The sequence below is a fragment of the Lacerta agilis genome, chromosome 3 (assembly GCF_009819535.1).
Source record: "Lacerta agilis isolate rLacAgi1 chromosome 3, rLacAgi1.pri, whole genome shotgun sequence".
NCBI classification, from domain to species: Eukaryota; Metazoa; Chordata; class Lepidosauria; order Squamata; family Lacertidae; genus Lacerta; species Lacerta agilis.
This window is the reverse complement of record NC_046314.1, coordinates 92308420-92324565: the sequence shown is the minus strand read 5'-3', so window position 1 is coordinate 92324565 and position 16146 is coordinate 92308420. Positions and strand designations below refer to the sequence as shown.

Genomic DNA, 16146 nt, shown 5'->3' with positions numbered 1-16146 from the left:
CTTGTGTTATAAAAACATATTACAGCTGTGTTTTTTAGGTTCCTTCTTTTGTTCTTGTGAAAAGGTTTTGTGGTGTGAAGTACAGGAGATTGACCTTAATCTTTTCACACTAGGAGTTTGGAGTTTCTTCCCCTAAATCTCCTGGTTATAAGAGAGAACTCATTTAAGATACAATAAGAGCCTCACAGGAATTCATTTAGTGGTGCATTTAGTAAAGGAGCATCTATTCATTTTGGTCCTGGTCAGCCTTGTATGGGATAGGAGACTATTTTTTTATTGGAAAAAAATTACAGTGATGTAAATCACTGTGATAACTATGTGAATCGCCAGTATAAGCACATTTCCCTTTTAAATTTATTATTGAGACCCAAACTCTACAATTCTATGATTCCATGCTTCTAGGATTGTTGCCTTTTAGAAGCAACAGGGTTCCAAACTGTAGAAAAATACAAGTCGCACAACTCTACCCAAAAATCAAAAAATGGAATGAAAATGTATGCAAAATATTAAGTATAAAATCTCGCCTCAATTGGACTTTCACATAAGCTAATTCTGAATTTAATGATGATTTTAGAGGGAAATAGCACCCAGTTCTACACATTATTAACTCTGTTTCCTGGAAATACAAAAGGCTGCTTAGGTTCTCTTCTTTCGCTATTTAAACATAGCAACAATAAATCACTTTAGTACTGTCTACTTCCCTTTATACATTACATAATTACTACTGTCATTAAAGTTACCGTATATAAAACTTGGAATAATCAGTTTTGTAAATCTGCAGAAGGCTTATAGCTTATAGGTTGCTTCTCCTCCCCATTGACTTCATTTTGCCAACAGTTCCTCACATTGTAGACAGTCCCAGTGAAGCTGTGAAAAGATTAGACAGAGCACATGGTACAGTGAACTGGAGAGAGTGTTAGGAGTGTGAGTTTAATGCTGTTACTGTTAAAATAGTTCCCTATTAACTCCTTTCATTTCCACCATTAGCACAATTGGGAAAACCAATAGATTATTCCCAAATGGTGCTAAAAACAAAACAAAACTGCAGAGTGACTTCACTGTCTTTATATGAGGTATATACATGACTAGTGGCTCTTCCAGTAGGCAAGCTTAGGTTGCTTCTGTGTGCGCATTTACAGCAAGTCACAGCTGATAGTTTTTCTCCCTTTCAACGCTGCCTCCTTGATTCTGAGTGTCCATGCTTCTAGATTTGTGAGACAGGAATGAGGGAAGGGTAATCTAATACAGTGGTACCTCTGGTTGCAAACTTAATTTGTTCTGGAGGTCTGTTCTTAACCTGAAACTATTCTTAACCTGAGGTACCTCTTTAGCTAATGGGGCCTCCCACTGCCGCCTCGCTGCTGTCATGCAATTTCTGTTCTCATCCTGAGGTAAAGTTCTTAACCCAAGGTAATTCTTCCAGGTTAACCCGAAGTGTTTGTAACCTGAGGTGTTTGTAACCCGAGGTACCACTATACTGCACAGTAAGACAATGGTATGAGATCCCACAGGGCATGGAATCAAGTAGGAACAGAAGGAGCTGGCCTATGGTGGGAGGGTCCCAAAGGACATGACATACTTGTGAGATCAGGTGAGTGATTGAGGCCCAGTAAGGTGCTAAAGCCATCAGGCCAGATGCAATGGGGAAAGAGAATATGCCAAACCCTAAAGATCCATAATTCAAATTCAGAATCCATGTTTTGTCCAAGAAGGGCCCAGCAGAAGTTACCAAGGATGTACAATATGTTCTTAAGTGCTGTCAATATTTTTGGTGACCGAAGGGCCAGGATATGCCATGCTCTTTCCTGTAGGTGTCACACAGTGGCGTTGGAGATAAGTACATGGTGCATGGGAGGAGTGCTGATTGGACAGCAGCATCCCTTTGTATGAGGACTGAGGCTCTGGTGAAAGAGAAGGCATTGCCCCCCCCCCGGACCTCTCAAGTACTTGTTTCTGATTGTATCTGATGAAGCACACTTATTGCATAATATTTAGTAGTAGTACAGTCGTACCTTGGATCCCAAACACCTTGCAAGTCAAAACATTTTGGCTTCTGAACACCGCAAACCCGGAAGTGAGTGTTCTGGCTTGCAAATGTTCTTTGGAACCCGAACATCCGACGCATCTTCCGATTGGCTGCACGAGCTTCCGCGCTTTGGTTTCTGAACGTTTTGGAAGTCGAACGGACTTCCGGAACAGATTCCATTCAACTTCCAAGGCACAATTGTATTTATTACATTTGTTAGTCACTGTATACAAAAGAAAAAAGTATCGAAGCAACTCAACAAGATAAGATACAGATAAATAAGAACTTGTCTTAACCACTCCACTAAAAGATTATTATTATTATTGATTAAATTTGTATACTGCCTTTCCTATGTAGATCTCAAGGCAATTCAGAACATAAAATTACAACATAAAAAGCACAAGATAAATAATAAAAATAAGAACAAAAACAAACCAATAATTGTTCCTCCCACAACACATTTGAAAGGCCATTGGATGTCAATCAGCCCAAGGCCTGGTGGAAGACGAACATTTTTACCTGGTGCTTAAATGTGTATAATGAAGTTACCAAAGGTCTGAGTGAATAAAGGGGCCTTAGTGTGGTGCCTAAAAACCAATGATGAAAGTGCCAGGCTTGTTTCTCCGGGGACAACAATCCGCTGGTGGGATGGGATGGCTTGAAAAAGCCCATTCTTGTGTGGCTACCCTCCAGAACTCCCTTTGTTTGGCAGATGGTGATAATACCACAATGGTCTCTTGTTTTCATTTGGTCTTTAGCAAGTGCAGGGAGTGCATTGCAGTCCCCATTTCTGCCTTCCAACTAGCTGGGTTTCCAGCTGATTTTCCAAAAGAGGTCCTTGGGCACTTACCCATTAGCTGAGGAACTGAGTGTACAGCAGGTACTAGCTTCCCATGTTCATTTTGCATGTTTAAGTATATTGCTTTTGTATTTGTATGAACCCAGTCATAGAGTCAAAACAGAGCAACAGGATATTTTCCCTATGTTGTAATATCATTATACAATATTGAGAGACAACGTGGATCATTTGGACCTGAGATGATTGTTGATGAATTGGTCTGGTTTCCAAGCACAATTTGAAGTGACAGCTTTGACCTATAAAGCCCTGCACATCATGGGACCTCAGTATCTGAAAGTTCTCCTCTTCCCATATGCATGTAGGCCCTTCTCTGAGTGCCTCAGTAATAAATGGTATCTATGAGGGTGAGGGCCATTTCAGTGGTGGACCCTTGGTTGTGAAACACTTACCCCAGAAAGGCTCACCTAGCTCCTGTTTTAATGTATTTTCAGCTACAGGTAAATACTTAAAAAAAATAAAAAGTCTAAGCCTTTTAACATTTTAAATCATGTATCTAAATACTATGATCTCCATTTTATGGTGGCTTAGAATGTTGTTCCACCTCTATGAGGGTGTTTCTGTAGCAATTATGAGGATGTGTTTGTGGCTGTTGGACTGAAATGATATTCATTCTGCTTTGCATGTCATGCTTTATAAGAGTTTTGGGACCTCCGGCGGCGACGCAACTGCGGGCGGTCGTGGGTCGCCTCGGCTGCGAGGCGACCCAGTCCGTCCCGGGGGTTGGAGCCCCGCTACCGCAAAGCGGGGCTCCGGTGGGGTGCGAGAAGAGCGTCTCGCACCCCGGGCTCCCCGGCGGGCCCGCTAAGCTCCGTCCCCTTCCCTTGCTCCCCCTGTAAAGGGGGAGTGGGGGTGAGAGGGGATCGCGGAGCTGGGCCATTAGGGGATATGCCCCAACCGGGACGCGAAGCGGCGCAGCTGCCCGTGGTCCGCGACATCGTTCTCCCTGTATAAGAGGAAGGAAAAGAAGCCTGGTGGCTGTGAGTACTTGATTGGATTAAATCGTGGAGACTAACGATCCGGGAGGTTTCAGGGAAAGGAAGCCTGCCTCCCTCCCTTCGGGGGCAAGAAAATAACGGTTTATGATAGACTGTTGCTACCAAGATGGTTACAATGTTTGGATTTTTTCACAAGTGAGACTATTTTGATCTCCCTTTGGGGAGGAAGAGGATGGAGAATATCTCTTTTTAAAGGTATTGTCTTTGCTCCCTGGTTTCAGGGAAAATGGCTGCGAAAAGTTTGAGTCAGAGTGGAAAACTACTGGTATAAGATGGAAAACATTGAAATAGAAACTGAAATTTGATACCTATGCCCCTCCTTACCATGTTGGGCTTTGTTTTTGAACTTGTTTTGAACTCTGGACTAACTGATGAACAAAGGATTACTATTCTGAAACTGGAACTGCTTAATCAGAAATTGAAGGTTTTGAGTGGGGACATGAAGAAAAATTTGCTTCCCACAGAGACCTTTCAGGTTATCGACACTATGGAAGAGAGCCTTGGCAAAGAGCTGAAGGGGATGTTTGAAGAACTGAGAGAGACGGCTTGGCGACTCCGGGAAAAAGAAACGTCCTTCGGGGGTGGCAGCCCCGGGACGGTTGTTATATCCAGCCCCCGAGGTGAGAGCTCGGGAGTGAGGGACAAAAAACTAAGATATCTACAAATAGAAGAAGAATGCAACATGGAATCGGAGAAGCTGAAAGAAGATGAACAGTGTACCCTGATGCTTGATGCAAGGACTGTTGGGGACTATGTCGGGATCTGTGAACGCACAAGAAAAGAGGACAATTTGAGGAGTGGTTCCGGTGTAAGATGGAGAAGGACATTGGATAGAGGGGGGATAGGGTGAATTGTATTAAGTGTAAAATATAAATGGTTTGTTATGGTAATCTGAAATCGGAAAGTTAAGACATTAAGTTTTATTTTATTTTTTAACAAGAAAAGGGATATTTTGAATTTTTTGTTATTAGCAGCAGTTTCAGGGAAAGAAGAAGTTTGCTTAGATTTGATTTAAGAATAATATGTTAAGATATAAAGTTCTGTTATTAATTATTATAGATTAAGATGATTGTTTAGATTGGAATTTTCTTTAAATGAATTCAATTAATAGAGAGGTGAAGTTATTAAAGTAGAATTTGGATTTGGAACCGAAGGAGAGAAGGCAGGGGAAGTCAATTGTAAAGATTCGGAACTAGATTTTTTTTTTTTTATGTGTAAACAAGAAGAAGAATCTTGGTTATGTCTGTATTTGTTTTGTATAAATGTGGGTGGGTAATTGTCTGGGTAGATGTAGGTGTGGGTGTGGGATTATTCTTTGTTATGAAAAATACCAATAAACTCTTTATAAAAAAAATAGAGTTTTACACTGTTCTTAGCACTTTGCAGGCTGCTCTCAGTGTTGCGTTGTGACTGCTGTTTTACTTGATTTCTTTTAAATTCTTTTTAATGGTTCATTAGTCAAAGAACTCTAGTTACGCTACAACATAATAAATACAAATTCAGCACAATAAATAAATAAATAAATTTATATTCTGCTTTTTTTGTAACAGTGCCTACTCAAAAGTGGCGATGTTGTTGTTTTATGACCTAATTTCCTCTGAAAGCCACAGCGAAGTGCTGTCCTTTCTGTGCATCTCGAAGTCCTCCCATTTTTATGGCCCAATTAATTATTAATTTGACTCTCATCTGCAAAATTGGAGGGAGTCTGTGTCCTTCCAGGCAGCACTCGCATTCGCACGGTGCCATCGCATTCCTGCAGCTCTGCTTTCACCTACTGTAATTTCTCTGCTAATAAAGAATATTTAAAAACTGGCCAGGAATCCTAAATTTGAAAAACTTGCTGTTTATTTCAGTGATGCTCCAGAGAAATGATAATGCAGTCCTTTTCCAGATTTAATTTAAACAGGAACAGGCAAAACAAATCTCTGTGGAGGGCATTTGACAATAATAAAATATTTCTCCCAGCGGGTGAGCTGGTAGCAATTGTATTGTTGCCATCAAAGCTCACGTTGCAGCAGGTCATTACCATCATAACAAGCCCTTGGACCAACTGGCATGGGCATGCAACATTGAGCTCCTGATGGGCACATTATTTCAGACCTTTAACTTCACAGAGAACAAGACAAATGCTCCTGGGAAAGGAGGATTATATTTTAAAATTCCTTTCTCTCTCCTCCCCGCCCCCCTTCAGCCTCGCTTAATAATAAGATGCCACACATAATCAATTGGATGCTTCTTAAAATCAGTATATTAACTCATTTTAAGAAAACTGAAGGATGGGTATTTGAGTCTTGTGGAAGAACGGCTGCAAAGCCTAATAAAAGGATAAACACTGCTCATGTCTAAGACGTCACAGTTCACAGTGCACATGAAAGCAAAGCACAAATAAAATAAAGGGGGAAAGTGGGCAAATAGCAACAGGATTCCTATTTTTGGTGTTCAGGTGAAATTTACAGAGTATGCCGTAGGACAGAAATAGAGAGGCTGTGGCTGTATACAATTGTTGGGCTCCCTACCCAGCACGACCAGTGATCAAGGAGGAGGGAGCTGTAGTCCAGCAACATCTGGAAGGGCAACAGATTTTTCCATCTTTGCTATGAATACGATTTGTTCTCTTTAACATTTTTGGAATTTAGATATTCCTATGTAAGTCTTTCCCAACTGTTGGCATCAGTAGCTCAAGCTGCCATGGTCCTTCCCAGGTCACCAAGCTTATCTTTCACATTTTGGTAACCACATTCTTGGCCCTTGATGGGGGGCTTCCTAACATATTGGTATGTCCCAGTTTCAGTTCTCCCAAGACTGCCATTTCCCTCTTTGAAAGCTGCTATCATAATGATGCTACATGATGACTGCATGTCATCCTGGATCATTTGGGTATAAAAATGGCAAGCACTAATCATAGGGCCCTTGGAGAAATACCAACAATAACACTGGTAAGACCTTATTCCATTCTTCTTTGCCGAGGTGCCCCCTATTTTACCACCTGCAAATGGGGTGTGGCAATATGTGGTTGTGGTTGTGGTTGTGTGTGTGTGTGTGTGTGTGTGTCTGTTTTAATTTAATATGCATTTTACATTTTGATTTTGTTTTACAATATGTTTTAAGTTATTGCAAGCCACTTTGTGGGTCTTTATGGTTCAGAAAGCAGAATATAAATCAAATGAATGAATCAATGTCTCCCTCTTTGTTCTCAGCATGTTGCCAGCCACTTTAGCCATGTATGTTCAGTAGGGAGGCTTGGCACTAGGTGCAGGGAAGGCCAGTGACAGATGAAAATCAGTAGCATCTTGCTGAAATGAATATTTCTCAGAGGGCTAGGCTAGATTCTTGCAGTATGCCTTCTGCAAGGAGTATTTTTGTTGTAGGGACATATCACGTGATCTCTACAAAGTGGACTTGAGCGGGGATGATTGTGAATTCAGTGGTCGGTCTTGAAATCAGATGGGAGTCACAGAATGCCAGTAGATTTCAGGATCTTAAATTTCTGCACAAAACCACTTGTAACTGTGGTGCCTTTGCTTCATATTTGAAATGGACTCCTCTGTTTACCAATGCTAGGGGCTACTGGGCTATCCCAGTATAGTATTACTTAACTGCCTCTCTTGGATTTTTGCAATGCTGTTAGGTTTCATGGAGGAATGTGTGGTTTCCTTTTCCAAATCTTGGAAAGCCCTTGTTTCTTTTCAGCAAAATATTTTGCTCCTCTCTGGGGAAATGGTGTTTGAGCAAGCAGATGCTCACTGGATCCATTCAGAGACTGGTAACAGATACCAGTTACCAAGAGGATTTTATAATTTAACACCTGTGTATGACACACAGTGTTTACCCTGCTAATCCTGGTTCCTTTATTTGGACTAGTCGAAAACTATATGAGATTTGTCACAGCCCCAATACGGTTTTTATGTGTCAGCCCTGCTGAATCAGTGCACCTGAGACCCAAGAAAAGCCACCTGCTGGAAACAGCTGTCACTGCATGGCTCAGGGCTATATCTAGGGTTTCTCAGATTCAAGCCACAGCAAGGAAAGGGCATGCTTCATCCAACCATTTTGTTAGCATGCATTTAAAGATGATCAATGCAGCCTAATCCCATGGCTAAGCCTAGAACCTCAGTGAAATGGCTTTTGGAATTTGGGGAATCAGCCTAGAGAGTCTACACCTAGGAAACAGTGAAAAGAACACCCATGTACATATGATAAAACGCATGAGGCAGATGATCAGCTCTTTTTTTTTAGAGGGCAACTAGCAACCAGATGCCAAATCTTGGTTAATTTTTATAAGAGAGAAACAGTGCATGGAAAAAAATGGAGGTCAGTTTGCGTGTCTTTGGGTCCAACCCTTAATAATCGGATGAGGAAGAAACCACTCCTTCCCCATTCAGTCACCCCCTCCCGCAAGATATGGTTAATTGTTACATCTGAATGAATAATTGGAAGCAAGCCATGACGTGGGACTAATTTGAAGTGAGTTTCATTATACTGAAAATATCAAATATTATGTGGGCCTGCACCAGCAAGTCATGGCTAAAGAGAGAACAAGTTGCACAGCAAGTTAAACCATGGTTTCAGCACCAAATAATAATGATCACAAACCATTGTTAAGTATTACATCTGGGCTGGGTATGGGTGAACAAAAAAACCCCAGTCAATAATAGTCCTAATAGTGTCGTGAATTCTTAACAACAGAAGAAAATATTTTAGAAAATTTCCTTCTAGTAACTCCTCCAAAAATCAGGTGCCACAGATTTTTTTGTCATAATTTGGAATCTCCGTGAAGACATGTTTTATGAACGCAATATACCAATACAAAAAGGGAACCTGTTAATTTATCTTAATAGTGGAAGGAGGTGGTGGAAAAACAGGAGCAGGGGCTGAATACTCCGTTGTCTTTAGAAACCTTTGTGTCATACGACCTCTCTAGGGACTGCCTAGCACTGAAGGTGAGAAACATGTTGAGCAAACAAATGACAAAATACTATCACGACAGGCTAAAAAAGCAAAATTAGTATTTGTATGTTGATTCTAAAAAAAAAGTCTTCTAGAAGCAAAAGTTGACCCTGTGGCAAGAAGGTACCACCTTTCTGACTCAAGCCAGAGATGCTGTTTCTGTAGAATGGCCTGTAGAATTACTAATGATCATCATTAACACCAATCTACACTATCCCTGTGATAGGGTGAGCTCCCATTGCTTGGTCCCAGCTCCTGCCCACCTAGCAGTTCGAAAGCACGTCAAAGTGCAAGTAGATAAATAGAGACCGCTCCGGCAGGAAGGTAAACGGCGTTTCTGTGCGCTGCTCTGGTTCACCAGAAGCGGCTTGGTCACGCCGGCCACATGACCCGGAAGCTGTACGCCGGCTCCCTTGGCCAGTAATGTGAGATGAGCACCGCAACCCCAGAGTCGGACACGACTAAACCTAATGGTCAGGGGTCCCTTTACTATTTTACACTATCACTACTAGTTTCTTGGCTTGCAAATCATAAATGCTGTTGCAAATAAGAGCTTTTTTATTTAAAACAAAAAAGATTATCCAATTTGTAAAGATAAATAAATAAAAAAATCATGTTTTAGGAGTGGAATGATGACTATAGCTGTTGATGAAGAAAGCAAATAGCCCATTGTAGACAGTAGTAATGTGATCTCAAAATTGCAGGGAACTTTTCTTTTATGACACTGACTGAGAGGTAATCATTTTCGGTAACGTGGCTTGATGTGGAGATGTTTTAAGATTAAATAAGTGCTTGTCAGAATGAATTATAATGTGTTAAGGGACAGCCTGCATATTCAGGTGTATGCAAAAAGACTATACCACACTGAAATTCATTTTGACAAGTCCTTATATGGCATATAGCCATGTGGCTACATTAGCTTGAGGGCATATATCCTTAGAGCTCTACTAAAGGTAGGGCTTATTTATTTGATTCCTTGATGGGGGGGGGAGCAAAACAAAAGCCACAACGCACAAAAAAATTAAAAGCAATCAAAAGTGGAAGCTTGTTTAATATTGCTCTACCATCATCCTGAAAGGCATAATAATTTGAGTTACACATCTGAACTGATTGGAGTTACAGAACCATATCTCCTTTTTGCATTTAACAATATATACAATATAAAATAAATACATTTACACAAATGGACATTGGTTGGAGCACACAGTATGATACACATCACAAAAATATACAGTTGATTGCTTTACAGATGTGAAGCCCATCTACAGCTATAGACATGATTTTTTTTTTCATTTGTGTTTTTTTTTACTAGTGGTTATTATGCAACTCCTGGATTATAACAAGCAGCTTAATTCAGTTCCCCCTCCCCCCTCTTTTGCGATCTTTGCACAATAAGACTGCCATAAAGTGTTTTCCTAGGCAGGTAAACAGAGATGCTTAAATAATTAAAATACAATTACCAACACCCATTTTCTCTTCCATAAGAAAAATAGCAGTTTTAATTTTTTATATCTTTTTATGTTAGCATTTAAATGCAAAATAGTGGAATAAATACAACAATCTGATTTGATTGAAACAAATGCGTAACTTCCAGGAGTCACACAATCATATTGCTTTAAATAAGGAGAAAGAAATAACAGTAAGAGGAAAGAAAAGAGCCTATTAGAAATTTCTTCTGCACCTTGAACTGAATGGGGGAGCCAAACAAGACCATAGTGCTCTTACACAATACCCTTTCATTCCAATGGCTTGTGCAGGAGAAATTCCATATGGATTAATTCCCCTAAACGAAATCTGTTATGCTAAAACACCTTTTGAAATCTTCCCCAATACTTCACAATAAATAAGTTAAAATTTCGTTCAGCAAGGTTTAAGATGAATGTTATTCTAATGCCTGTGCAGTGTATCTGTGTTTCAGTTAACAATTGTACAGCCACGAGATATTTGTTCATTGCAGCTCTAAAAATTACTGAAAACCAATAGTAAAAAATTGCACTGTGTTCCTTTAACACATTCCATCTTTCTTAAGTCTTTTATATGCTTTTCTTTTCTTTTCTGAGTGTGTTGATTGGCTATTGACCCTGAAAACCCAAGTTCTTTCAATGCGATACAGAAAAAACAATATTTATATTAGATATTTATATATACATATATAGTGTAGTTGAACAGTAGCAACTTAAACCCTGCACAAATTTTCTGGAAAATAATTATTTTTCACTCTTACATATATAAATAATTTTATAGAATCAGCACCATTTCCCTCCCCCGCCCCCAGGAGTTGTGAGGTTTTGCCATTTTTCAAAAGGGACGTGCCAATTTCCAAACTCCTATCACGCTATTAATTTTCAAGTTATTGGCCAACTGAATGAATTGCTAATGATGATTTATCTAGGACCACACGACAGTCACTTCTCTACTGAGAAAAACACAATCTACAAGAGAATCCCATATAGCTAATGAGAGATATACAGTATTTCTAGCACAAGGTTGATGTATCATCAGCCTGTTGTATTTTGTTTAAAGCACACGAGTAGCAATAATTTTGGAAACGTGTCTGCATTTAAAAAAAAAAGGTTTTGCAACAACACAGAGCAAGTTAATAACAACATCTGAGAGATGATTGGATGAAAGCTATATTTACAGCGTTTAAAAATTAGACTTATCTATAATCTTGAAATATTCAAAGTTTTATTTCTAAGCTATACATAGGTATTCTATAATAAACTGTTACAGAAATTATCCCTTGTTTTGAAAATATTATGATTTCAATGTGTATTTGTCCATAATGAGTACTTGTTTGGATTTTTTTTCCAATTTCTTAATTATTACTAGGAAGAACCTTATTATCAGAAGGAATAGAATATACTACTGAAGTCTCCTGAGGAATTTTACATCCAATATTGTCTCTAATTCTACCCTGTGTCTATAAGCACACGCCACAAGAATCCAAACACCACAAGAACAAGACAACAGTCTTTGAATGCAACAGAAAAAATTCCAAAAAGCACAGCAAACATGAAACATTGAAAAGCTGAACTACATTTCCTTTGTTTGTTAGGATTACAATTTTAATTACATTTGTGTACATAGAATAAGGTTGTTCACATAGTACAGGGAGCAGCTACTAACACTGGTACATTGGTATAGCATTTGATGGAGGTTATTGTTTATTGGTTATTTAGCGACTGTAGTTTTCTGGGGGCATCTAATTAGTTTATACATTAGATTACACCTCTTAACAGTCTTGAAATTGACCAACTTTTATGCTGTGACAACACTGGTTGAAAAAGCAGGTATACTGGTTAGGCTGTTTGTTAAAAAATGGCAATCTACCCAAAATAATATTTTTTTTTTTACAAATTAATAAATAATGGGTACAAGTGCTAGGTTCTTGAATTTGGTCAGAGGCTGACTATTCTGATATCTGATTCTGCCTTATTGCTAGTTGCAGTGGGTTGAACTTTGGAATAAAGTCTGCAATTTTGTAAAGACAAGCCATATTATTAATTAACACACAATATCATGTAGCAATTGTACCTTGGCCGTACAGAAGCACGCACTAACTTTTTTTTTTTAAATTCCTATTTGACATGGCATCTTAACATGTTAGACTACTCTGATATACTGTAGGTGTAATCTAATCCTTTGTTTCAGTGAACACTTAAGATATAAATTGGAGCTCATGCGAAGAAACGGGATGTCTTAGACCAGACTGGCACACAACATAAATTGCATCCGTGATAATATGCACCTTCCCTTCAACTATTGCTTGAGTAAGATAAATTCCCACATTAACAAATGGCTGAAAAGTGGTAAAGCTGGTAGAAAAAAATCTTCTGTTAGTAAGAAGAACCGAAACATTTGCGTTGTTTTTTTAAAAAAATTCTTCCTTCAGGATTCATTTGTCCTTCATTAAATGTTTGTAATTGTTCAAGCCAGCACAAAAATGCAGTATTTATTTATCTTTCCTCTTTAGTATTGCATGAATGAATAAAGCTCAAACTATTCCCTGAAAAAGTTACATCGTAGCTAACCTAAGAAATATCTGGAAGACTTGAAAAAACAATTAAGGAATCAAATGGCTGTAACTGATCTAGATGGAAATGCAATGATAAGAAGCAGCCAATGCGTCGTCATCGAAGTCGTCTAATTAGAGGCTGCTCTTGTGAAACCTAATACTGCATTCAGTCAGTTCATCGTGTTGTACTGTACTGCTATTTACGATGGTTCTCTTTTGATTCCTTTGTCATTGGGGCATTGTGGTTGGTAATAAGTTCACTGGCATCCATATTATGGATTTCAATCCTTTGGCAGACCTGGCTTCCATCTCTCTTCTATTAGAGACCTCTTTTTAAAAGATTCAGCAGCATAGGGTGTGGGGGAGAGAAAAAGAAAATGAAAAATCAGAAAGGTAACAAGAAGAGAGAAATCAAGAAAGGGAAACTGTGTCGGAGAAGACACGGACTATAAAGAGCTGCTGCTTCTCAGTCTTGCTGCGACGTATCAGTGCAGTCATTTTAGTTTCCTTAATTTAGATGCTAAAGTTTCTTTGTCGTGGTTTTCCTGTTTATTTTCCCTTTCATTAAAATTCCAGCATGCATGACTGGAAGGCCCAGGATGCTTTAGTCAGACCTTGGCCTCCAGCATTTCCAAAAAAAGTTTGTGCATGGGCACTTTGCCTTCCAGTTTGATGTTGTAGAAATGCTGCACAGCCTTGGTGGAGGTTTGCCTGAGCAGCGGCAGAGTCATCAGCATCTTGCCAGCCCGGCGTGGGTCTTCCATATGCTGCCCGGCCTCATAATCCTGCAGTGCCTCATGTAAGACATCTTGAAGTTTCTGGACGGCTTCAACATCTTCTATGTGCATTGAGTCTGCAAAACAAAAGAGCAAAACAGCAGTTTTCAGTTTTCATGCCAGAAAGCAAGATTATGATGCCAATGCTCTAGACTGTAACTTGCACCATAATAAGTAGCAGCACAATAATTGTTTATGGATTTGCATGGATTTACTCAGCATCTTCTGGGCTCTCTTATGAGTAAGTTAGATAATTACTCTCATATTACCATATTGACCTTCTGGAAAATGTTTGAGTCTCTGGTGTAATTACAAACATGTAATTGCTTCCTGCGCTTAGTTTATATAGATTAAGAGAAATTTGCATTGAAATTTGTATGAATATTTTCTTTTTCTTGACTTTTCAAAGCATCTTTTCATTAAGTTTTCTTCGTCCAGATTACAGACTTGGACTCTGTGTTTTCAAAATGTATTTCCTAGATAATATAGAAAGCCCAAAGCCCTAGGAACAAACCTTGAAAGTACACCAACTATGTTTTCTGAAATTCTGTGTGTATTTAGAATTTTTGGAAATTTACAGATAGTGGTGAGATTTGTTCAGAGGAATCCAGATACTTCTAATTATATTTTGAGCAACAGGTGCTCCATAGTCCAGATACGTGGGTTCAGGATTTCTAATTTAAAACTGCTCAGGTATCAGGTAAAGACATCTGTTTAGAGACCTACAGCCAGCCAGTCTTATTTACTATAACTACTGAATTTGCCTACTACTGAGGCTAGCATAGGCTGTGGAGTCCTCAAGGTTGGTTGGTTTTTCTGTGGTGAATATGGACAGTGTTTCAGAAAGAAGAGTACCTGTTATTCCCTGGCACCATTCCCAAGTCCCTTGTTATGTCCTATAGCTAGTGCCGGATTTCCGTATAAGCTAAACAAGCTATAGCTTAGGGCCCCACTCTCTTGGGGGCCCCCAAAAAAATTAAAGGAAAAAACCTGGATGTATATTTCCAAAATATAAGATAAAAAACAAATAAAATATTTTGTATTGCCAAATGCCAATGCGTTTGCATTACTAAGTTTGTTATGAATAAAATTTCATTTTAAGTTAGAGCTTAATAATTATTTCACTATTAATATACTTCTTAATTGTATTTCAGTTCAACAATTACTTCAATAAAATACATATTCTGTTATGTGCAAATGGCTTTAGATACTTATTAGGTCCATAAATTACCATATAGAATATATTCAACACAAAAAACCAGTGACAATTTGTTGTTGACAAAGGACAGCTGGACATATAAAGGGCCCCATTACCTTCAGTAGCTCAGGGCCTCATCCAACCTAAATCTGACCCTGCCTATAGTACTCAAGCAGGAGCATGAAACAGCAGCCCAGTTGCACCCTCACTGTGCAAGCAGAATCACTTTTGGGGGTGCAATGGGACTGCCCCGCCATCTCCTTCCCCTGTGTGTCCCACCCTCCATAATCTGCTCCAGTGTTTCCCTCACCCTCTGGAGAAGAGTAAGGGCATATGGGAAATAAATTTCATTGCTGGAGAACATATAGTGGTATATATCATGGGAGGAAAGCAATGACAAACCTAGACAGCATCTTAAAAAGCAGAGACATCACCTTGCCGACAAAGGTCCGTATAGTTAAAGCTATGGTTTTCCCAGTAGTAATGTATGGAAGTGAGAGCTGGACCATAAAGAAGACTGATCGCCGAAGAATTGATGCTTTGAATTATGGTGCTGGAGGAGACTCTTGAGAGTCCCATGGACTGCAAGAAGATCAAACCTATCCATCCTTAAAGAAATCAGCCCTGAGTGCTCACTGGAAGGTCAGATCCTGAAGCTGAGGCTCCAGTACTTTGGCCACCTCATGAGAAGAGAAGACTCCCTGGAAAAGACCCTCATGTTGGGGAAGATGGAGGGCACAAGGAGAAGGGGGCGACCAAGGACGAGATAGTTGGACAGTGTTCTCGATGTGACTGGCATGAGTTTGGCCAAACTGCGGGAGGCAGTGAAAGATAGGTGTGCCTGGTGTGCTCTGGTCCATGGGGTCACGAAGAGTCGGACACAACTGAACGACTGAAAAACAACATCATGTCCAGATGTGCCCAATGGACTCATAGCTATTTATCTGCCTTCGTTGCCTAGGGGGCAATCTTAATTTTACAGAGTACCTAATAAATCACTTTTAACCTACAAAAGGCAACAGATCCATAGCTGTCAACCTTTCCCTTTTCTTGCAAGAGGAATCCTATTCGGAATAAGGGAATTTCCCTTTTAAAAAAGGGGAAAGTTGACAGCTATGAACAGATCAGATTCTATTCATACATATATGTCTTCATCCAGAAAACTATGTGAAAAACATGGAGATTGTCTAGACCCCAGCATGGAAAATGCATATAATTCTGCACGTATTAGCTGTATATAAACCCTTCTCTATCCTAGCTAGCGCTTGTGCATATGTTTTGCTGATCCACCTGAGGAAACCCCTTTTTCTGAAAACAGCTTATTCTT

General features: G+C 39.5%; 1 protein-coding gene and 1 long non-coding RNA gene across 3 annotated transcripts in view; one reads left to right on the top strand and one right to left on the bottom strand.

Moving 5' to 3' along the window:
- Positions 1-16146, top strand: part of LOC117044223 — a 51234-nt gene that overhangs the window by 25077 nt on the left and 10011 nt on the right. The window lies entirely within an intron of this gene.
- ESRRG (estrogen related receptor gamma) overlaps positions 9849-16146 on the bottom strand; it is a 194941-nt gene continuing 188643 nt past the window's right edge. Inside the window, 1 exon segment of the mRNA XM_033144774.1 lies at positions 9849-13698. Coding sequence (XP_033000665.1) covers positions 13454-13698 — 245 coding nt within the window. The 3' untranslated portion in view covers positions 9849-13453.